Source organism: Motacilla alba, chromosome 1, assembly GCF_015832195.1.
Source record: "Motacilla alba alba isolate MOTALB_02 chromosome 1, Motacilla_alba_V1.0_pri, whole genome shotgun sequence".
Classification (NCBI taxonomy): Eukaryota; Metazoa; Chordata; class Aves; order Passeriformes; family Motacillidae; genus Motacilla; species Motacilla alba.
The window spans coordinates 83836024-83860503 of NC_052016.1; the positions used below are offsets into that span (position 1 = coordinate 83836024).

Sequence of the window (24480 nt, forward strand, 5' to 3'; positions counted from 1 at the left end):
TTTTCCTTTCCAATAATGTGCATTTTTCTTAGTGCAAAATAATAGAATCTCCCCTAAATTTTAACTATTTAAAAGAAAAAAATAAAAGAAATCATGCTGCTAATTAAATTCAGAAAGTTATCCCAAAATGTTCTCTTAGACACACATGACTCTTTCCATTTACGCAACCATCTTTACAAAACAAGAGACCAATATAAAACAAGTCTTGCCAGGCAAACACAGATGGGCTTTCATGGATCAGCAGGTAGAGCAAATTTCAGGGTCAAGGAATCTGTGCCACAGAAAGTCTCCTGTGACAACAGTTAGATGTGGGAATTTTTCAGTGCAGGAAGTGTCAAAGTAACGCACCTGATGTGAACCGAACATGGAATATTGTATTTCATTTTGGCTGCAGTATGAAAATATCAATAAACTAAAGAAAAATAGGTCCCCAAAGTCTCTAAATGCTATTAACACAGTCAGAAAAACCATCTAAGAGAGAAACTAAAGGAAGCTATTGATCTTATTGAATATCTCTTTCTCAACCACAACAAAGAATACATATGCTGAAAGAACAACATGCTAGCTTTCAGGGATTATAATAACACACTCACATGGAGTAACACTTTAAACCAAAAAATGAAGTACGCAGCCCAGACTGCATGTTTATGAATTTAGCCTAATAATAGTTTTTGTGTGGCAAACAGGTCAACAAAAATGTCGTCTTCAAAAAGGCAAGGAAACAAAACATACGTGGTGCTAGATGTCTTTCTGGAAACTCCACTTCCAAGAATCTTCCCGGGTCTAAAAATAATGAGTCAAGTTATTTCAAGACTGATAGCAAGCATAAAGCTTGTGGAAGCTTTGTGGAAGTTTTGTGAATTCTTTCCTCAATTCTTACAATTGAGGAAATGTTCACATCAGCCACAAAAACCCAAACCCACAGGACTGTTATCTGAGGTATGAGTGTGTTTAGAATGGCATCTCTTACCTTGGTGTAGAACTATAGTCAGGGATGATTGTTCTTTGTCCAGGTGGGCGGACAGCTGATGGAGACCACTTGGATGGTTTTTGAGGTATAGCAAGCAAGGAAATTCCCAATGGGTTGCACCTGTGTTTTTCTACAAGAGAAGTTATCTATGTCATTCATGCAATCAACATTCAGTACCTTTCACATTTAATTTCTACAATTAAAGATGTGTCTGCTGCAGTTTAGTTTCACAAAAAAGAAGAAAAATTGCAATTCTTTTCTTCCAAGCAGTTCAGAGTTACCATGGTTTGGGTTAAAAAGTATAGCAATTTGGAAGAAAATAACCCCCCTTGCTTTACAGCTGATCTTCAGAGATCAGACACCTTTCAGAATTGAATCCCTGGCCATGCCAAGTGTTTTCACCCAGGAAATTAAGCTTGTGATTGATTGCAATTGTATCGTTACTGCTATAAACAACTACCCTCAAGTTTATATATATATATATATATATATACATACACACACACACACACACACACATATATATATATATATATATATATATATATATATATATATATATATATATATATATACACACACAGATGTATGTATGTATACATATATGTATGTGTAATATGTGTGTATATATACTTCTGGCAATCCAAAAGAACCACATATTTTGATAGACTGGTTCTTTGGAATGTGACCAGACCTATGGTTAACAGACTGTTCATGCACCCGGTGTGGGGCCTGTAGTTACACTTTTGCAACACAGCGATACAATACCAGGCGGAGAAGGCTTCATGGAGGTTGTGTTCAGCAGCAGAAAAGCGGAAGAATGGGTTAACAGCCTTAGGTTTAGACATTCCTACATCCAAGTGTCAAGGGCACAAAGGAGGTTAAGTTCCTCAGAGCCCGATAGATTAATGGAGTTGCTTTTGATACCCTGGAAAAATAGAGCATAGGTAGAATCTGTCTAGTTAGAAGAATTACAACAGTTAATGGGAATTTTAGGATGTTGGTGCAAACATCCCTGGTTACTCTATTATTGCCCATCCCTTGTACAGTTTGCTCAAAAAAGGAAAGTCATGGGAGTGGACTAAGCAACACATGAAGCAACTCCGGAGCAACTCCCCCCCAGTGACCCTATTACAGAAAAATGGGATTCTGTTGAGAACATGCCACTGCAGCCTGTTTCACACTGGCCCTTATGGATCAGAGAGATTCAGCTCAACTGCATTGAAAGAGACAGAATAGAGATTTTCTGAGCTGGAAAAGGGACTTTAATCATTTAATCCAAGCAGTTAAACAAGTTGAGCCACTAAGGGATAACCTGTCTGGACAAACCCCAATGAAAGCTGCATTGCTTTCCTTTTCCAGGAATGATATTGAGAATGATGCCAGCACATCTTCACTGAAGATCAAATTAATAATCAAGTTATCCTTGTTGTAGAAGCAACTATTGCCATCATGAACCAAATTTGGTTCACACATCAACAAGGTTGACCTCCAGGGTGGAGAACCTCACTTCTATCTATGGAAGCTAATCAATATGGTATCTAGAGTACATTCTGTACCACACACACTTCTCACTTGTGAAATTTACTGCGGCAGCAAATATAAGGGAAGGAGATGAGGGCACTTTGCCCACTGAAATTAGAAAGGTAACCTCAATGTCACTGAATTTGACAGGGAATTTCAGTCCTGGTAGCATCTAATCAATTTTACTTAGGACCTCGTTAAGAATACAGTAAGAAGGAAGATAGACAGCAACAGTAGTCAGACTCCCTCTTCAGATGCTCACCCACAGCTAGAGGAATTTTCCATAAACTACTTTATCCTGTTGTTGCTATGTTAATCCTGACTCTCTAATATGTTTTGCTTTGATCATGGACATGTATGTAAAAATCTGGGTAATGATCTGTCAGAAACACATAAGGTCTGGGTGTGGTACAAGGAAAGGTGAGGGGGAGAGGTATGAACAATTGCTCGACAGAGACCCCCCCCAAAAATCCATTAAACAGGTGTGACAGGAGCACTAAATTGAAGGTGTGACTGCAGTCACAGGGTGGATATTGTAGGAATGAGGCCTTCAGTGATGAGATATATGATGAAGGGACTTCCATGAGATATGCCATGAGATGTGTAGCTAAGGGATTATGTGGCCATGATAGCATGCTGAGGAGGTGGTAGCTTGTCAGGCAGAGGCTGGATGATCCTTATCACTGCAGTCAGCCAGGGAAGAGAGACTGAGGCTAAGGTGTCACTGTTGGCGAATATGGGATCACAAAGCGAAACCAGACTCAGACTGTGACCCACATTACCGATGCATCTGGGAACATGATCAGACTCAAAATGCTGAATTGGTTAAAATCAGAAATTAAGTGCAGCCATACTCAGCCCTTTAGATCTGTGAGGACCAGCTGGAAAGCAAGGGGGTTTATTTGCTGCCAAAGTGCTACACTCCCAACACAACACTATGTCGTTGCTCTTACACTCAACACTTAGCTCTTGCCGGAGCTAAGATATTTGCTGTTAAACACCATGTCAAGAACCCTTTGAAGTAAACAGTTTAGTTGTCCGTAACTGAATGTTGATATGGAAAAGCAGGAAAGCAGCTATACAGAAATGTTGTCAAATAAAACTTTAAACAGCAGTTCTAAAATGTAAGACAATGAAATAAGCCCCAAAATCCACTGTAACCTTCGCCAGGAAGCTGAACACAGGAATCAGCTCTGCTAGAAGATAATGATCTCTCTTCCACCCGAAGGCCAACTTGACGTTCAAGGCGCTCTCGAATTCCCTGAATGGCGGGCTCTTGCCTCCCTTTGCGTTCTCTGGCATATTCAATAGCTCGCAAAATTTTATTTAAGCGATCACTTGATATTCCACGAACACCCTAAGGAAACAAATTGTATTGTAAACACTCTTTTAGACTTCAGATATCACAAAGCTTGTAGAAAAATCACAGAAGTTGGTAACATTGCTCACAAATGTAGCCATATCCTCCACAGCTGTAATTTGATGGCCATCCCCTCAGATTACTTGTTAAGGAATTACAGTTATTTAATACATGGAAATGTGGCTTTGGATTTTATAGATTGAGAACAGTAGTACAGGAGTGAAAAAGAACAGAAGAAAAGTGGTACAAAGATTACCCTGCTTTTAAATAACTCAATATCTTACTGCTTTAATTCCCAAGGATTCCAGCTTCTCCTCCAGAGCTTGCTCCAAAACAACTCGCAATTCTTTAGTTAAAGAAGGATCAGACTTCAGAGCATTTATTAAATAGTTCTTACTTCTGTCTGGTTTTAGATCACTTTTCTCAGTTTCTGAAATAAGAAGGAAAAATGCTGTTAAAAGATATTTTTAAAATCTACAGTACATGAGACAGTTAAAAACTGCACTGAAGCATGCATTCTTTAGAAACAACATAGACATGTATGTGCACTTTTTATCTATCTGGAATGTGTAATTTTCAAAATACTGGGATAGCTTACAAAAGCCAGCTCACTTGGAATCTGTACCTCTGCATCTTGTACTCACCATCACAAGTATCTTATTGCTCATTACAGAATCACTGTAAAGATACAGCACTGAATATTTGGAAACAAAGATCTTTACTTTTAGCATTGTACTTGAAAACTTCTGATAAAGAAAGATTATCTTCTGTATTTACGTTCTCTAAACGTGGTATTTCAAAGAAAAGCTGAATTCTTGCAGGAATCAGAACAAGAATACTACAAACTATTTCTTAAGAAAAGCTTCAAGCAACGTGACATTCTCTGATAAAATCATCTATTGAAATTAAACCTCTGCAAAGCTGTAACACTTTCAAAAGTCTTGGTAAAGACAAAACCTTGTCTGGGGCAGACTGTTTCACAGAAAATACATGATGGATAATAGCCATCTTCAAAAATCTTTCAAGGACAAAGTTCAGTGTCATGTTTTCTTCTATGCAAGTCTGTGATATCATACATACTTAAAAGCAGACAAAGAAGTTCCTATCTCTGTCCCTTGCTTTAAGTGTCAACAATGACACTTATGTCAATAAAAAACTCTTATGCAAGCAATACAGAATCCTCTAGACAGATTCTTCACTCTAAAATGAAGACTGACATTTAAGTTAGGCCAAAGTATTATTGGGTCATACAGGAAAGTAAAGAAGCAAAACACACCCATTTAGAACCTGTCTGTAAACTGTCACTGGCAAGACAAAATTTTACTGAATGCCACTTAAACTAAATTAAATGATAACGTGTGGCTGCTTCTGTCTGGCAGTGGTCAGCAAAGCTGGCAAAGGGTATAAAACATCCCAGAAAAGCATGCTGTAAACCACACTCCCAACTCCCCTGAAGTAACAGGAAAATCTTGGGCAGGAGTTTGTCTCTTCCCAGTATGCCTTACAGGGCAGCAAAGTCACCTGCCACCCAATGAACGAGGACAGGAATGAAGGCATAATTCCATATTGCGACTTTCAAACATTATATTTTTAAACAAATATGCAACTTTTTCTATTTGTAAAGAATGACAGCTTATTAGAAAGTAGTTCCATTTACTTTTCATTTTTCTTTAAGGGAAAGACAAGCACACTAAAGAGGAGACAAAAAAGCCTCAAGATGCACAAATGGAATATTACACAGTTTTGAGAAGCTGGCTTCCCATGGGGTCCTGGAAAGAACTATAAGTAATGAAAACTGAAAGAGAGTCCATCTGCCATACTATTAGATATGTGTTGAAGAGCACATAATCAGGCTGAAATCTCATCTGGTTTTGGGAACTGTGTGGACAACTCAGTCCCTGACAGAGATGATATTAAAACTGATTTATCTGGAGAACTGAGTCCTAGAAGGGCAAACAATTGGTCTTGAGGAAACACAGGGCTGTCTGACTATCCCCATTCAGGACAAGAGGGCATTATGCAGAACAAAATCCTCCCCGAAAGCCATATATGAGACATTTTAAAGTGGAAGGCTCCCAGGAGCCTTCTGAAAATCCTATCTCTTTCCAATGTTAATCCTTACAATAAAATAAATACATTTAAATTAATTTTAAAATTCCTAATTACTAAACACTAATAAGGGTAACAAGACTATCCAGCATTATCCTAATTAATGACAATATTAATTCTTGCTAGTTAACTCAAGCCAAATCCTCTTTGCCAGAGCAACTATTTAAGGAAGTGTTTTCTTATTAATCCCCAAATACTAGATTTACCTTTTGAGATAAGGGACCTTACATCTGGTCCACTGTTTCTCTCTAGAAAATGATGTTCTGAGTCAAGAATTTTCACACTCTCCCTTACAAATGACCGTCATCAAAACAAAAAAATCTTGGTCTATCTTTTCAGACTGCATTCTTTCTTTTTCTCTTCTGCACTTCAGGCCATGCCTTTAGGCACAGCAGAAGAAACAAAGACAATCCATCAAGAGAGAAGATGGCAAGCAAGAGAAACAGCAGAAGGAACGGCAAAAATGCAAACAGTCTTTATTTCAGGTTGTTCAGAGTCACTGGATTTTCCCTGGGGAAACCTCCCAACACACAGACATATTCAAACAATGATTTTGTTTTCAAAACAGCATCATTCCTTTGACATTTAAACTCACTGGCTGTAGGGTTCAAACTGATTTTGATTTTCACACACAGAAGAGATTTTTACGTTACTCAGCTATTTGGTGTTTCACCTAAGGTACTATTAGCTGCCTCCAGGAGAAGAACACCATGCAGGATGAACCAGTGATTTCTGTTCTGTCATTGTGAATGTGGCCTTCTCCAAGGTCTCCTCAGAAGAGGCACAACAGCTGCCCATGCTGGGCTATGTAACTTTACTCTGAATTGCACAACCCTGGCTGGAGCTGTGGCTCCTTATGGGTAAGTGCAAATCAGGTTACTTGTAAAAGTATCTGTGATATATTCATGAAAGCTGGCAGCTCCAACCTGCACCATCAACTTCCTTCCACCTGAACTCTTTATCCTCTTATGCAGAGTTTAAAAAGGGAGTGATCTCATATTGCAATAGTGTCAGCACCAAAAATTCCCTAGTCAGGGGCTTTTCCCCATCATTTTTTGCTCTGCTTAGTTCAAATCCCTTTAGACATATGGAATGTGACTGCTTTAAAGAAATTAGCCAGATTTTCATAAAAACATTGAACTTGGATAAGGAAATCATAATATTTATAAGCAATAGCAAACAGGAGACTGACACAAACAATATACCCACCCAAATCACAAAAATATAATGAAATACAATGAAAAATACTGTAGGTATCAAATAATATTTTTTGTTTTCAAGAAACACATGCCAGCATATTTTGAGCTGAATCAATCATTACCTTTTTCCTCTTCTGAAAGCTCCTCTATGGGCTCCAGCATATGCACCAAGGGTGCCTGCTCTAATAATGAGGAAGAACAGGAACACCAGACAAAAAGGACAGAAAAAGGTCAAGGTCCAGAGAGGGAAAGTCAGAAAAAACCCACCACACCGATGTCAACTTTCTTGAATGCTGACAACCTGCTTAACCATCACAAACCCACTGCAATATGACTCTTCACTGCCTCGGGGGTACATTTTTGTAGAGGAGACCCTAATAGAATAGTCACTTCAGGAGTGATTCTGCTGTCGAAACACAGGTGTATGGAGTCATCCCAGATACATCAGAGTTTTAAGACATCGGTGCAAGGTTGACTGATACATCACACAACTTCTGGAATGGCACCAGGTAGGCCAGGTAGGGTAGTTTTAGACAGCTACAATGATAGGGCCACCCAGAATACATAAATCAATATTGATGTTCATTTCTCATAAGAAGAATTTTTTAAGATGCATTTAAAATATTATTTATGTGCAATTTTATACTAAAAGTTTAAAAAAGCCAAGTGAAATGGACAAAGTAAACCTCAAAAATATATAGAAAAATATATTAACTCACTATTCCAGAGAGTTGTTAAGTACTGAGTCCATATGTGCAAGACTGAGATTTAACATATGTGTATGTATACATATATACATATATATATCTCATATATATATATATATATATATATATATATATATATGAGATAATTCCCAATAAACCAATTTAAAAAATCTTCAATCACTCCAGTTGAGTAAGATTCAGTATTATCATGTGTTTTAAAGAATTCTTAAAATGTCTGTGCTGCAAACAGCTTCCTAAACACAATGAATTTATAATTCTATAGGCTGTCAGGTACAATTTGCTTCACAAAAAGTAAGTCAGACTACAGTTTATTTACAACTTTATAAACTTATAAGGCATGCTTGAAAATGATTATATGTAGACCAATTCAGGTTTTTAAAATGTTAATATTCACCTTCTGCAAATTAATTGCTATCAATGAAAACTAGAGCTTGAGTGTCTTGTAGGGTTTACAATAAAAACAGGTGTGCAAACTGTACTTCCAGCATTCAACTACTGGCATTATAAGAGAAAACAATTTATTGGTCAGTATTTTGGGCCTACATGCATTTTCCCCATCCTTCAGAAAAAAAAACTCTTCCACCACAAATGGTTGTTACGCTCTTTGGGTAGAAAGGGAGGAATGATGTTGCATGAAGATGTTCTTTGGCATTTCTTGTACACCAGGTACAAACATGGATGCTCTGTGACAGGTAATCACAGTGAAATGAGCATCTGGGGCTAAGTGACACTGCCATATCTCCAATATTCCCCAAGTAAAGGGGATTAAATCTGGTGGCATAAATGCTTGGGCATGGGAGCTGGTGTCTCCATGCTTTCCATGCCTGTGGTGATATTCAGCTTCTCACCTGCTTTTCCAAGCCAATTACCAGACTTAAGATTTGCTCCCACAGAATTTGCACTAAATAAGAAGTTTTTTTAAAATGCTTCTTATACCGTCACAAGTTATTACCAAGATGCAAATACCAAGATATCTTAGGAAAACATTTAAAAGCAAAACTCTGAGAGATAAATAGCCTTCTGGTCTTTCAATCTCTAAGGCTGTAAAATTTACATGCTCTGGCATGTAAATGTTCTGGCCACTGGAACATGATCCTCCACACTACTGCTCCTGGCACACTGCTGCCCTTCACCAAATAAGATTCTCCTGAACAGTGTTCAGACACAGTTTGGAATCATTCCCAAAAGCCTGAAATGTGTCTGTTTAGAAGGACAGACAGAGCCTGAAGCACAGATGAAATTTTCTGGGAAGATTTAATTAAGCTGCATGGGCACTGAGGCCTCTGAGTTTCTTGGCTGAGCTTACCAATGAGTAAGGCAGTTGCTGTGTAGTTGGATTTAATATATGCTTGTTTTACCTGTACTTTACTCAAATGCTCTCTGCTTAAAGGGGCTGACTCATCTCTGCACAAGCCCTTGCCAAGTGACATAATGTAACAGGAAAATCCCAGTCCCCAGAACTCAGACCTGGAAATAGTCTGCTGATCAGGCATAAAAGTACATGCTTCTCTTCCTCAGTGTACCAGAAACAGAGGAAATGAAAAACTAGGAATTACTAAGAACAGGTGCATGAGCTAAGATGCATTACTGTTATGTGTAATAATGTTGTTCACTGCATGGTAACAGAAGAGATCAAATGCTAAGGCAAGAGAGAGTGCAACACCTGAAATTACCAACTTCCCTTATGTAAACAAGCCTTTTCTTTCTCGTCACTCTACAGATATTCTAAGAGTTATCTATTAAACATCACAATGGAATCACATTTAAGAAAAACCATTACTCTGGTTTACAGACAGGTGTGGAGATGACCCCCCTTAAGGAGTCCTCTCCTTATGTTTACCAGAGATGTGCCTCTTCTGGCCATCTGATCATCAAATATTAATTCTAGCCATCATTAAGGCCAGCAGAGGTGTGTCTATCATCCCATATCTTCCAGAGTATCTCTTCTGCCAGCTAGTATGTGTGGAGACACAGATGAGATGTATCAAAAGGACAGGTTACCTTAATTTCTTAGTGGATAATTATACTACTGAAAAATTATGTGCCCAGCATACTTTAAGAAACAATTAAACATCTGTTTTAAAGAGTATTTGAAGACAATTTCTACACAGGGGGAACAGGAAAATATATTTAACAATAATGAAGGATTCAGGCTGTGTATGTTTCATGCATACCATATATTTTTGTCTGCTCTTATCTACTAGCTTAAAAAACCCCAATATTCTGATAGTATTATTGGAAAAGCAGTCTTCTGGCCAAAATTTAAAGAAAAAATCACATCTATTTATGTTGAAATATGAAATGCTAAAAAACTTTTAGCCTGAACAGAAGCAATAAAATCATCTATGGTGTAGTGTCATCTACAGTAAGCACTTCGCATTTGCAATGTAACAGCCTGGGAAAAAATGTAAAATGTAAGCCATGGCTACATTTAATTCATGCTCCTTTAATTTATACTGAAATTACACATACAAAGAGGTGCCAGACCTAATCTGTGATATCTGTAATTTGGACCATTGTTTTTCAATTAATGCAGTTAATATATATTTTCTCCTAACTGACCAATAGAAAGCCACATACTGTACATAAGCAGCAGAAATTAATTTTAAACCAATATTCCTAAGCATGACACTTACCTGAGGCCCCTAAGTTAGGAGCCCAGTCACCTCAGACTCCTTCTACAGTCATCGAAGGGACACAGGCAACTTCAAAGAGCATTCAGATCTTAGTTCAGCTGAACCAAACTCTGAAGGTGCCCCTTTTCTCTGTTTACTGTCTAGGAAGAGTAAGTACTTTAACCAATTTTCCTCAGATGCTTCAGCTATGTCCCTAGTGATAGCTGAGCCTTGGTGTCCACACCATGTTTGTAGACTGAGACACAGGTTTTAATGAACAATCTAATTGGTAGCTGTGCTTTTTAACTACTGTCTTCAATTCCATCTAATATTATTGACCTAACAAAGACTAAATATTGAACAAGTATCAACATTTCAAGTATATAGAAGCCAAAGCCTAATTTTAAAATATTATTTTAAAAAATTGTAATTAATCTGTTGCCTTTTTGTGAGACTGAAGTAATCTTTGAAAGTAAGACCTAAGCTATACCTGCACAAAACCCTACAGGTAGCTCAGAAATGGATAGAAGAATGTTCTGCCAGAATGGCATTCAAGGAGCTCTACTAGCTCTCACAAGAAGTCAGGAATATTAACACAAAAACACCAGACTAACATAGACATTCTCCTTCCTACCTTACACCTAGGATAACTCACATTTGCAACTTGGTTATCTTTTCAAAACACAGATTTAAGATGTGCAGAATGAATACTAGGATGCAAAAGCACCTGAGTGGCTTTGAAAAGTGTACTCAAGTTCACATTAGAGAACCTTTTCTAGAATGAATTAAAAAAAAAGAAGATATTTTATATGTAGGCAATTATTAGATGATCTGTGCTAAATAGATTTGTCTACAGAAGTTACCAGGAAGTGCTTTCCTTTTCATAAAGGCATGAGATGCAGCCATGATGTCTTAATTCAGTAAGTCAATCCCTTGAGGAGTCCTGAAAACTTCGGGAAAGACACCATAACTTCTGCTAACCTCCAGAAAATTAGGTAAGGCAAGTTTAAAAAACAATCCAGAAGGGAAGAAAGGGGACAGACAGAGAGACCTGCAGAGATAAATAAAATAGTAATCAGCAAAGGAATCTGAAAGGAACACCTTCTTTGAGGCTTCATAATAAACTGATGGTGAATCTTTTGTGTATCAGTGGCAGGGATAGCCTTTTCTATCTTGAGAAGTTTCACAAGATGTCACAAACTTCGTATTTGAAGCAGCAAGAAATTATGAAAGATCTGAATGAGCTGATTTAAATTGTCAGAGTACAAAAAATACTAATGTTCACAGGACTGTTTCTTAGGAACTGTGCTCAGTACAAATGAAAGCAAATGTACAAAGGAACTAATGCTTGACAAGCTTGGTGGCTAAGTCCTTAGCAGCAATAATCTTCAAAAAACTTAAATCTTAAATTCAGAGCAATTGCTAAGCTACATGCTGTGAGACTTTTTAGCCAGAACCAGAGCTACTGTTTTGGTGTAATGAGGCTGGCTTAAATGAAAAAGAATTAATTGTTCAAAATGCTATTCCTAATTCTCTGTACTTTATATACTATTACTTTTGTCTGCACAATATTCATCCATATAGTTTAACTCAGGAAGCTATAAGCAATGAACTACTAAACCTTGCATAGTTTAAAAAGAAATCTCTATATTATTCAAATAATGTTACCATAGAATAATTAGCAATAATACAATCAGTTTTCCTTTTTAACTAATTCTTGTCATAACACATAGCTGAAAATGAGCACTACATGAGTTTTTCATTCCTCATCAATTTATTGAAAGCTTCATACACAATGCCCCTTCTGCACAGAGGCATTTTCAGAACTTTTTGTATTTGGTGAAAAAGAAAAATTATCTACATTTTTCACAGACAAATTCCATTTAGTCTCCCTGTGACGGGCTTAAAAACTAAGATAAATAATTAGAAAAAAAGCATTATTTAACTATAATTCAAATCAATAAACTGTTTTTAAACATTTTGCTTGCTTGTTTTTCATTACTTAAAAGGAAAATAAAAAATTAGTTGATCACAGAATATTCGTATAGTAACAAAATTCTCCATTAATTTGCATACTGATTAAAAAACCAAAATAATACTGATTAAAAAAACAAAATTATTTTCACAAAGTACAAAACAAATGTAAATCTAGCTCCCTTGTCCCCCTCCCCTTCTAAAGGATACCACAGTGCCACAAGTTAAAATACCTAAATAAAAATCTATATGTAACCACAGGTATACTGTGGAAGAACTAGGACAGGATAACTGTCTATTTTGATTATTTCTTCTCTATTTTTACTCCTTGCCATTTGAAGTCACATGGAAAATACAGTATTTCAAGACTTCCAAACAAACAGCTCCACATGTTTCCCTATAAAAATTCCATGCAGATGCATGCACCTATCCAGTATATGCATATAATGTACCTATCCAGTATAAGCATATTTTCCATTAGAAAACACAAATTTCTTTCTCAATAAGTTTCATCTAAGTGATTCAATAATATAACTATTCTTGGAAATATTCTCAGATTATTTTAATTTGTTCTTAATTTATTCTTCTCAGTAATGCATCCTTATAATTATTTCATAGAAATTCTCAACTCTGACATAGAAATTATGTTCTTTCAATGTAACTACTCTTAGACCTATGATTTGACAAGCAACATATCTGAGAAGAGCAAGGGTTAGATTTGAAAGTACTGGATCTGGACCTATGAAAAAAACTTACCAGGTGGGGGAATTGATGGACTTGGTTTAGATTCTTGAAGACGCTCTACAGGAGTGTTCACTAAAAAACATAATAATAAAAAAATAGTATTATAATAAAATAATATAATAAAAAAATTGTATTATTGTAAACAGTAGCAGACAAATACAGATTCTTAAATACAGCAATATTTAATAATATTTACAAATCAGGTTTTCATATGAATGGACAAAAAATAAACAAAACATTTACAAAGTAAAAACTGTTCCTTCACAACATAAAAGTACATCTCTATGTATGCTTAGCATTTTTAACACTTCTAGAATAAGGAAAAGAAACTACTAACTAAATCATCACTGGACTAGAATGTGATCATTTTTTTGGTCAAGAGTGCATGATGCCTTTGTGTCACAGGGAAGAAGTCTTGGCCCAAAGCTACTTAGTCAAGATCAGCCTGACCAGGGCTTGTATTCCCCAGAGAGGATCTGCAGCATCCACAAGTGACATCAATGAGTGCAAACACTCATACATCTATAGATCAACTATAGGGTGTAGCCTTGGAGTGAATTAGCACTTCAATCCTACATTCCTCAGATCAGCTTGGGGCTAGAAGCAAATCTGTCTGTGTGCCATGGACTTTTACTTGTCAGTGCTGCAGTGCGAATGAATATGACCAGCTAGAGCTGAAAAGCCACACGGCCACGCTCTCACTAGGCCTTCCTCAATCTATGCCTACTCCCTGCTCTTTTACTCAGTTCAAGCCAGTGTCTTGTTAATACAGCAAAATGGTTTCCAAACTGGGATCAAAATTAATCCATCAGTCTTCACCTATTGCAATCAACTTCAAGTCACTGCAACTACAGCACTAACCATATGGGTGTTTGACGTGCAGGACAATATCCTGAAACACTATTATCAGGTTTAGCTATTTGTAATAGACTTCAGAAGCTAAAAGTATTGCACAGACAAAAATATGATTTCTGAACATTCTTTGAACATCTGTGTCCTAATTGACAAGTTAATCAGTTTTGTTTATTCTTTCAGTATTTTCCCTTTTGTGAGTTCTGCAGCCTAAGGACAGTCAAGTATGAAAAAAATCAATTAAAATTATACTTCATAAAGCAAATCTGTATTATTTACATAATACAAAATAAAGTTGTTCTATTTCACATCTCTTCACTACTCAAGCAATCAACTTTGTACATTAGAAGTCTTTACAGATACAAAGCATGATCTTTGTAAATCATGACATGGAAACAGGTAGGTATCCTGTGAAAAACAAATACATTTCCTGTTCTGATTTTATTTCAGTATTTTGTTAGTCAAGTTGATGTCTGTATTTTTTTCAGCCAGGCTGCAGAAATCAGAAACTAAATCTGTTTTTTCTTACAGTTTGTACTCACCATCATATGTTTTAACACTTGGAGCTGGTTTCACAGACAATTCTCTTATCTAAAGGAGAAAACACAGATACATGAAGAGATACAAATGTAAACAATCAATATCTAGAATGAACATTTAGCATGAAATACCTAGTTTCAGTATTATTCCATAAGAGAAATTATTGGTTATTATTTGGGAAGAAAAATACTACTTCTGTGCCCAATATATATTTTGTTCATGCTTAATGAATGTTTTTGTGCTGTCTTAATGTGCACTCATGCTTTGTACATTCTGTTATTGCAAGTTATAAAGTGAAATGAGAGCAGACTTAGGGGCTACTTCAGCACTTAAGAGTTTCAATACTTTCTTCCTCAGCAATTCATACCCCATTTTGCAAGCCTGGCTTCCACTACAGGGAAACACTGGAGTCTTTAATTGCACATTGATTTTAAATGCATGAACAGTTCTCCTCTATGCTTTACAGGTTCACCTATTTGACACCCCGGGACAAGCACTGAACTAACAGAGTAAAGGAAACATTCTGTCTGTAACGTGATCTAAAGAAAACAGGAAACTTGTGAATCCTATATCACTAAAACAATGTTCTGCACTCCAATTCCCCAAAGAGAAGAACACAATTCATTCAAATACATAGCCACTGTCAGATGGAACTGGCACAAGATATTGAACCCTGATCCTCTTTTATTTATCATTTTGGTTATAGCCAGTAGTTGCCCTATTCACTGTCCTTTAAGTTTGGATTCTGCAAAAGTGTTAGCTATTTCTCAAGCCCTTCTATTTTCCAGGGATTGCGAATGTAGATCTGCGCAACTGTATTTCACAAACACCAAACTTGGACTCCTCTGAACCTATTATACATCTGTGGTCATACTGTTATCTTTCCAAAGGTCACTTTATTGAAGGAAATTCATCTATGATCGTGCTCCATTTTTCCAGCTATAAAATTTGTGAAGGTGGAGGTGTAAAAGCTATTTGTCTTTCTATTCTTTAAGCATTCAAGTATAGGTTTAACATTAATCTCAAGCAAAATGTGTAAAATCAGATTTACAGAGAATGCACCATCTAATAGAGGAATAGGCCACATAATCATGCCATAGTCTAAACTCCAGACTACCCAGATCCTCCCCCACCAATCACCTCTAAAAATCTATAGTTATTTTTCAACAAAACCTTATTTTACGCAAAACCAATTCATTTCCAAACATAGAATCACAGACTATCTCACGCCAGATGGGACCTACAAGGATCAAGTCCAATTCCCTCATTGGACTACCTAAAACTTAGATCTAAGAGCATTGTCCAGACACATCAAGAGCTCTGACAGCCTTAGTGCCACAATCACTTCCCTGGGGAGCCTGTTCCAGTGCCCAACCACCCTCAGGGTGAGGAACCCTTTCCTAATGTCCAATCTGAACCTCCCCTGCTTCATTCCATTTCCTTGTGTCCTATCACTGATCATCAGAGAGATCAGAACCTCCTTCTCCACTGCCCCCCTTGAGGCTGTGATGAGATCACCTCTCAGCCTTCTCTTCTCCAAGCTGAACAAGCCAGGTAACAACAGCTGCTCCTACTAAAATGCCCTCAAGAGCTTTGATCATCTTGTTTGCTCTCCTCTGGATGTGCTGAAATAGTCTGGTGCCCTTCTTATACAGAGGCACCTGAAACTGCACGCAGGACTTGAGGTGATGCAGCACCAACACAGAGCAGAGCAGGACAATCCCCTCCCTCAAGCAGCTGCAGATGCTATGCCTGAGGCACCCCAGGACATGGCTGGCCCTCGTGGCTGCCAGGGCACTGCTGACTCATATTCCACTTGATATCACCTCAAACCCCCAGATCTCTTTCTGCAGGACTTCTCTCCAGCCTCTTGTTCCCCAATACGTGGGTATAACCAGGGTTACCCCATCTCAGGTGGAGAATCTGGCACTTGGTCTTGTTACATTTCACATGGTAATATTTCAAATAATTTTTCTCACACTAATGATACTTTATTTTTAGTGTGAGAAGTAATGTATTTTCAGATTTCAAACACTAGATCTTGTTATGATTAAATCTTTTTGACTATCAAAAATTTTTGGTTTATTAAGCCTTTCTTTATCAAATGTGTTTTAATTCCTGGTACATTCCTGTATCTCTTTTCCAGACCTATTCTTATTTATCAACATAATTTCCAAAGCATGACCAAAACACTCCAGCAATACTATTGCAAACTGCGAATATTGAAAATGCAGCCAGAGAAATATCAAAACCCAGATGCTAGTATAGTGTTTCTCTGTGTCCTGTGCTCTCTGAAACAGAGCGTTTCACAAAACAGACCTGCCTCCTCTGACTATTAATCAGATCATTCTGCTCCTGAAGCCTCTTCTCCAATTCTTCTATCCTCTTCCTGTAAAAGATGTTATTTCTGTTCAGGTCTTCCCTCGCTGATGTTTTGGTGTTCTCAACCTCTGACCGTAACTAGAAAGCAATCAGAAGAAAAGTAACATCATAAAAAAACTATACAAAATATTTTAATGCTATAAAGTCTAAACAAGCAAGCTTCATGCTTAGATACTTTTAACATTTTATTTTCTCAGTAAAAACCTGATGTCTTCTGCAACTTCACTAGGACTAGTATATATTATAGAACGGTTGTCTGGATCACTTTTGAATTACAGAAGGAAGACTACCTGAATCTCAATATAAAGAAAAGGACATACAAACACATTGCTGAGATTGCCTAAAAATAAGATTGCAGGAAAAAGTGTATAGGTCTATAAAAATGTTTTAATTATAAATATTGTCCAGCAATGATACTTTAAGGAGGTGATTTGTGAATTTGTATAATAAACCTAATATATTACCTCCAAATGTGGAAGAAATGGAACATTATTTAGGTGCACCATCCCAAAAGTAATACTTACATTACTTCTCCCTTATTCTATTCTTGCACTGTATGTGGGTGTATCTTTAACTACGTCCTTTTTGGGGACTGTTCCATGGTTCATCCCCAATGTTTTCTTGCCAGAGGAGAAGCATTGGTCAGACCACTATGATCTGCTCAGTTCTTACATGGTCACGCAGATGAAAGGAAAACGAAAGGAAAAGAAGCAAGAGAAACAAAGCAGCAAAGATATTAAAAAGAAATGCAGATGTAAAAAGAAATCTGAGGGGAAAAAAGCTTTGTATAGTAAAATATATAAACTGATGCAAAATAAAATCCCATGGTGTTTTCTCCTGGAAAAGCTGAACAGATTCTGAATTAGAAAGCTACAACAGAAAAAGCAATAGAGAAGTGATAGGAAGGAGAAAAAAAAGACTGAGACATATGCCACAGGTCCATGGTAGCAGCAGGTACAGGGTAGATGAAAGCTACATGTTGGCAAGTCATACCTCAACTATTCAGCCACATAACATAGAAAATACTGTATAATGCAGTGCTCACAGAACCAGCTGTAAGCACTTCAAAAGACAGATACAATTTCAGTTTTCTGTCAGACTCTGAAATGATAAATTCATTTTCAACCCTTGCCTTAACTGAAACACTAAGATCCTACCATAACAGAAACACAGAGATAAACACAGCTAAGAGGACACGCTCCTATTAACTCTTGATATTGGCAGATTACTAGAGCATTTCAAGACCTACTGAAAGAGAAAATTTTTAAAAAAAAGTCTCCTTTAGGTGTAAGTGGTCTGCTGTGCCACTTACCAGGGATGTTTCTGTCTCATGGTCCTGACACTTGGCTTGCATACAAGACACCCACTTCTTTTCCTGCATAGAGGAAATCCATGTTAATTCGTGCAAACATTTAGTTTGAAATATGCAGCTTTGTTTCTTGTTAATAGCACACGAGCATTTAGTTTGATACATGCAGCTTCATTTTTCTAAAAAAAGCATAAATACCAAAAAGATGACAGATTTGATGAAAATTGAGTAACCCAGTATTTAATGCCTAGAACAGCTGATTTATACATCTGAGTGTGGTTTTCTTATCAATCACTCCAGAAACTGTATTTCCTCTCTGATTTGTATATGCAGTCACTGTGAGTGAGAAATACACAAGCATTTTGATACATCTCTGTGTATTAACAAAAAGAGTAGTAAGAGTAGGGGGGTTTCCCTCTAAAGAATGTAATTTTGAGCACTCATTAACATTGTATTTTGCATAAAAATGACAAAACCAAAGAATTAACATATGAGTTTTAGACTGAAGCCAATTTTCTTTGATGAAATAAAAAAAAAACTCCATAAAGCAAAACTAAGTTTTGCACATCTTTGCACAGAAGTGATCAAACTTCTGTGTAATACCAGCAGTAAACAAAGCTCTTTACATCCCAAAAACCATGAATGAAAACAAAAGGCACAGGTTGGAAAATCCTGTCAGAAAGTTTCCTAATTTTCTTTTTCATTTTGGGAAATGGAATATTCCAATTTTTCTGTAAGTGGCCTCATGGATGAGAAAACATAAATGCTTTATTAGAGCCTTCTGGAATTGAACTGCCACCACACTTGGCAAAGACAGATATACTTAATCATAAAGAATAAGAGAATATCAATAAATAAGCAAGAATTACTTCATTTATAAAAGACAAAGAAAATAAATCCTTGTTTGCCATTATATGGATAGTATTAAATATATTAAATCTTTTAAACCAGCTGGTTTTGGCATTAAAAATAATGAAAATTTTACTTAGGTATTTCATATCCTACTCAAAGATGAAGAAAGATAAAAAGAAAGCAAGTAATCTGTCAAAAGCAATACATTAAGTTACAGTGTTACCTGTTTTTCCAGAAGTCTAACCACATATGGATGATCCCGAAGATGATGAGGTGTCTCCTCTGTAAACTCATGGCTGTCTTTCAGTACTCCTAAATTGGATTTTTGCTGCATATTGGACTTTTGTAATTCTAACAGTTGCTAATAGGAGGGAGGAGGAATACAAAATTTTCTTTAAACACAGTTATGCAGAGAGTTATTGCATCAGATACTTCTCCCATTTCTCGTGAGGTCAGCATTTATCAAATTTCACGTCATCAATAATATCTACATCTAAAATAAATATGACTTGTAAAAGTACACAGGACCTAGCAGCTACAAAATGTAAGCTGCTCTGCTAATGCCATGCAGATTTGATTTCCGACCCAGCCATACTTTTATGGCTTTCCAAAGCATGCATTGAAAACAAATGAATTCTGTCAGGACTGTAATGCAAAGGTTAGTGTCCTTCACACCACTTATGGAAATATTAACATAAGGATACTTAAAATGTAGCATCCACAACAATATCTACTAACCTATAAACAGGCATTCAAAGGCTGAGGAGTACAGAAAAAAAAACTGACATAACTGCTGAATGGATCATTCATTCATACAAAGCAATCCTTAAAATAAAAAACCTGTAACCTGAAATTATGGTAATAAAATACCTGTATACAAAGATACAATTATAGCTACCATTCAATCATTATTTTTAAGAGTTCTGTAGGAAGAGCTTTACAATGACTATATCACATTTCAAATATGTGAAATTCACTGCTATCTACTGTAAGGGATGCTTCATGCTTTAAAATGTTCGAAAATTTAAATTGCCTACATTTTCTAAGGTTGAATTTCTTGAATGTAAATCCTTAAGCTCTTTTGTAAACATATCTTTCACTTTTTCTATTTGATCAGCAAATTTCTCTCTTTCCTCGTCTTTCCATTTATGAAATGATTGTAGAAACTCTTCTTCTTTCGATTTTTGCTGCTCGCATTCCTGAAATTAAAAAAAAAAAAATTATTGGTGATTTTTCCTCACGTTCAATACAAATTCAAGCTCCCAAGCTACATGTGGAATGCAGTCACTTTCAACATTTGGGAAATCCTGTGACATCAAAAAACATAACATCAGGGTTTTTTTAAGAATTTTAGGGTAGCAAACTATACATTTTGCCAGCTAAACAAGTATGCTTCAAAACAGTTCATTTTGGCAGTTCATTATTTTTCACTGAAAAACACACAAATTACCTTACTTGGTCATATCAAAGATCCACTTAGTTCAGCATCCTGTTTCTCACAAAGCATGTAAGTAAGAAAGGCTAATACTGGGGCAAGCAAACATGCATGTTCTCCTTCACATTCTCTAAGTTGCCAGCTGTTTTCAGCTCAGAGGACTTCTGGAGCCTGATACAGTCCTGTGAACTTCATTAACTGCATAAACTTCAATATGTTTCTCCTCATACACTTTGCAGTCATCCCCTGTGGCTGCATCAGCTTTAGCAACTGCAACGCCTTTTGCCAATGAGCTCCACAAGCTGCATGAAGAGCCCTGCACTTTTCTTTTTGTAGTTAAGTTTGGATCTGGCTCCTGCTAGGTACATTTGATGGATTCTGAGCCCTGAACTGGAGAACAGAGAAAATGGTTCATCACTATTCCCACTGTGTAACTCATGACTTCACAGGTATCATTATCTTACCCTCCATCTTCATCAGGCATTTGTCTCTTTTTCAGACTGACAACTCTCGGCATGCTCAGTCATTCTAAATACTGACTGATCATCTTTGTAGCCCATCTCCATAACTTTTATAGCTCTATCCTACCCTTTTTGAGATGAAGGGACTAGACTCACACAACATATTTAGGCTGTGGTTTGCACAGTGATTTTTTTCAAATAATTGGTAATATTTGATTTTCTTTGCTAGCTGCTACTAACGTTTCCCCAGGGCTATGTATCACAAGCTTAAGATCTTGCCCTTCAGTAACAGCACTCAGCTCAGAATCCACTGTTTCATAGATGAAATTAGAACTATTTTATCCCTATATGCCTTTACCCCACTTCATCCATCAGATTACTTCAACCATTCCACTACACAGTGATGAATTTATGTATAGTTCTCAAATTGCCTAAAGTCCTGAATTTCACTGCCCAGGACATATATATCTTTTAGGAAACACCAACATTTTTCCATCACAGCATTCACTCTGAATTTGTTCTCTGTAACATGCAATCATCGTACAACTAGGAAGAATGGGATCATCTGTGTCCTTCAATCAAGGATAAGATCTTCTGCTCTTTCAATCAAAAGACAGTAACATTGTGCCACCTGAATTGACAGTGGATGTCAGTCATGGCAGACAAACTGTAACCAGTCACATCACACATTTCTATCTTCCCTGACATCCCAGAAAAACAGAGAAGTTTTGAAAGCTTCTTGTTGTGTAACACTGCAGACTGTAGCTTCAGGACATTTCAGGTAGTCCCCTTGCAGTTAGGAGTCTCAGCTAAGAGAAGTGACTTAAAAAGAGGCCCCTAAGGCACCAAAAAATCTCCATTGCACTGTTATGAATATCTCATAAACAAAACAATGCTTCGGGGGCAGGAGAAATATGTTATAGATGTATTTCTCAAAAGCTAGGCACAGAATGAATGAGTAGAATACCTTCCACATGTCCACATAGGGCCAAGACCCATTATTCTGGCAGTGCCTGCACTCCTAAGTGAAACTCTAGCAGCTTTTGATTTGGTCGTTCAGGACTTTTGAAAATGGAAGCTGAACACTTCCAAGAAAGGGGAAACAAAAGGACTGAAAAAAGAGAAGTCTGAAGCTGAGTTCATGGAAAGCAACACTCCATGTTTTACAGAAGATCAGGGTTTCCTCTGAAAACAAGGAAGAAAATAATCATCCATCGTAGACTATCAGGTTGGAAGGATCAAATTGGATTATCCTCTAGGATAATCTGATCCAGCCTTTCTTAACAACAGCACAAACTAGACAAGGTGGCCCAGGACCTTGGCCAGCTGAATGTTGAAAGTATTCAACTTTGGGAAATCCAGTACTTCTGTGGATTGAGTGAACACAGTTCAAAGTGCTAATTCTTTTCAGACATTCACATTACTTAGTAAGTATTACCTTAGACAACCTGGCCAAATTAGCCTTTTGTTCAAACTCTAACTGGGACTTGGTGAGCTGCAACTGCTCCTTCAGTTTTTCAATCTCATCCTGCAATTTTTCTATATTCCCTTTCTTCTTCTGTTCTGTTTAAAAGAAACACAGATTTTAAGAAAGTTTGTTGCAATTTCTGGAACTGTAATACTTACTGCAAATACATTTCTAGTGTTTCAGTAACATTTTCACAAAGTGTGCCTTAGACCATTTCCCCTCCCACTATCACGATTTTTCATAGATGCTTTTAAATACATCTGTTCTCTGGACTGCTAACTTATCCTCAAATACTTGTACCACTGACATGTGAAATAGTTTATGAAACATTTACATGAAAAAGTATTCTATAACCTTATTTCAAAGGAATCTAAGCAACACAGACTCGTAAAAAGGATGTACAAAGGACTAAGTGATCCTCAGTTATTCAATCACTTAGGTTAAGTTTATTCTAAATAACTTTTGTAAGGAGTCCAGTTGGAACACAGCAAATTATTTATGTGGAAAGAATTGGGGGAATATCAAACAAAAAATGTTAAAATGTGCAAAAATCACAGCAATCTTCAACTGTGAAACATTTTATCAATTTACCAATTATTTACTTGCTCATCATCTGGGAATTGGAATATTATTTCAGAAATAACTGAATGGGATATATTCCCTAGAGAGCCACTTCAGGATTTTATACAACAATTACTTCAACTGTTTCCACAGCAACTTACACTATCATTTTTATCAAGCGTAAGGCGCACAAGAGCTTCTTTCTTCTTCCAATATATTCACATTTCCTCAGCTGCTTATTCAGACCCCTCTCACTCTTGCTGCAATTTCATTTGCCTGACAAGCTACACTTCAGACCTCATTATACTCTTTCCACTTTTTCTCCTCCGAAATGCTCCTTTTTTCCTAACTTGTTTCTAATCACTGTTACTTGTCAATACTTGTTAGACCTTAGTAATAAACCATAAGCATGCAGCCTATCAGGAAGGAGAGGAATTAGATATGAATGAAGGAAACTTTGAGATCATTGTTTTTCAAACTAAACATCTTTTAGTGAAGAGAGAAAAAAGTATGCAAGTTAATGGTAACGCAACCTTAAGTATCACAGATAGATGAAGTTAGACTGTTCTTAACAGTTTCTCTTTCTCACTACATTTTACAGTCAGTTTATTTCAGGAGAGCCTGATCCTATTCAAACTGATTTCAGGTGGAGTGGACTATTTTTGTATTAACAATTATTATATATTTACAAAATTTATTTTCCTTAATGCAGCTTGTACATTTTACCCACACCTTCATAACACACATACTTAAAGAGAAACTGTGTTCTGAAATGTGCTACTGGCTAAAATATTCAACAGAAATGCTAGTTTGAAAAGATGCTGCAGAAACGGCACACAGGTTTTTGTTAACTCTTTTCCAGAGACTGAAACATACGTTGCCCAATACATTGTAACAGTCAGTGGTACTTGCATTCACACAAACTGGGATCTGCCACTCAGAAATGAAAAGTAAAAACTTTTCTTCCAAGTTACACAAAATCATGGACTGCACATCCTCACTGTATTTACACTTCTCTAAACCACCTCTCTCAATTTTTTTGATAACATTAAAGTACATACCAATCTCAGACTCTCCTGGGTGACGCCTTTGAATGTGACTTTGTAAAAAGGAATAGGTCATAAAAGCCTTTTCACAAAATGGACACTACAAAAAAAACAAAACAAAACAAACAAACAGTTCAAAACACATTAGTAACATCTTTTTGGTAAATACAGTGGTAAAGGTTTTTAACAGGTTATTACATTTTGTTCATATGCATAAAAAAGGTAACGTTAACAAGTTCCATCTAACAAGAAATAAGAACAAAAATTCTCATGGTACCAAATTACTGTAAAGTCATTAGTATATATTAATGCTATTTAACATTTCACAGTGACGGTCATGAGCAAGAATCT

At 36.6% G+C, this 24480-nt stretch overlaps 1 protein-coding gene across 6 annotated transcripts in view; it reads right to left on the bottom strand.

The window, feature by feature from the left end:
* Nucleotides 1-24480, bottom strand: part of DZIP1 (DAZ interacting zinc finger protein 1) — a 45441-nt gene that overhangs the window by 12684 nt on the left and 8277 nt on the right. For 5 of the 6 annotated variants that reach the window (XR_005256684.1, XR_005256682.1, XM_038134697.1 and 2 more), the window contains exons 5-16: nt 24145-24229; nt 22493-22617; nt 20196-20357; nt 19382-19519; nt 18310-18372; nt 16935-17075; nt 14618-14666; nt 13236-13295; nt 4139-4284; nt 3656-3851; nt 971-1100; nt 733-783 (exon numbers count right to left, since the gene is read on the bottom strand). Coding sequence is in view for 4 of the 6 variants with exons in the window: in XM_038134697.1 (XP_037990625.1) it covers nt 733-783; nt 971-1100; nt 3656-3851; nt 4139-4284; nt 13236-13295; nt 14618-14666; nt 16935-17075; nt 18310-18372; nt 19382-19519; nt 20196-20357; nt 22493-22617; nt 24145-24229 (1346 nt within the window). In the remaining 2 variants the exon portion in view is untranslated. The remainder of the gene's footprint in view (nt 1-732; nt 784-970; nt 1101-3655; nt 3852-4138; nt 4285-13235; nt 13296-14617; nt 14667-16934; nt 17076-18309; nt 18373-19381; nt 19520-20195; nt 20358-22492; nt 22618-24144; nt 24230-24480) is intronic. The other variant, XM_038134723.1, reaches the window with a different exon arrangement.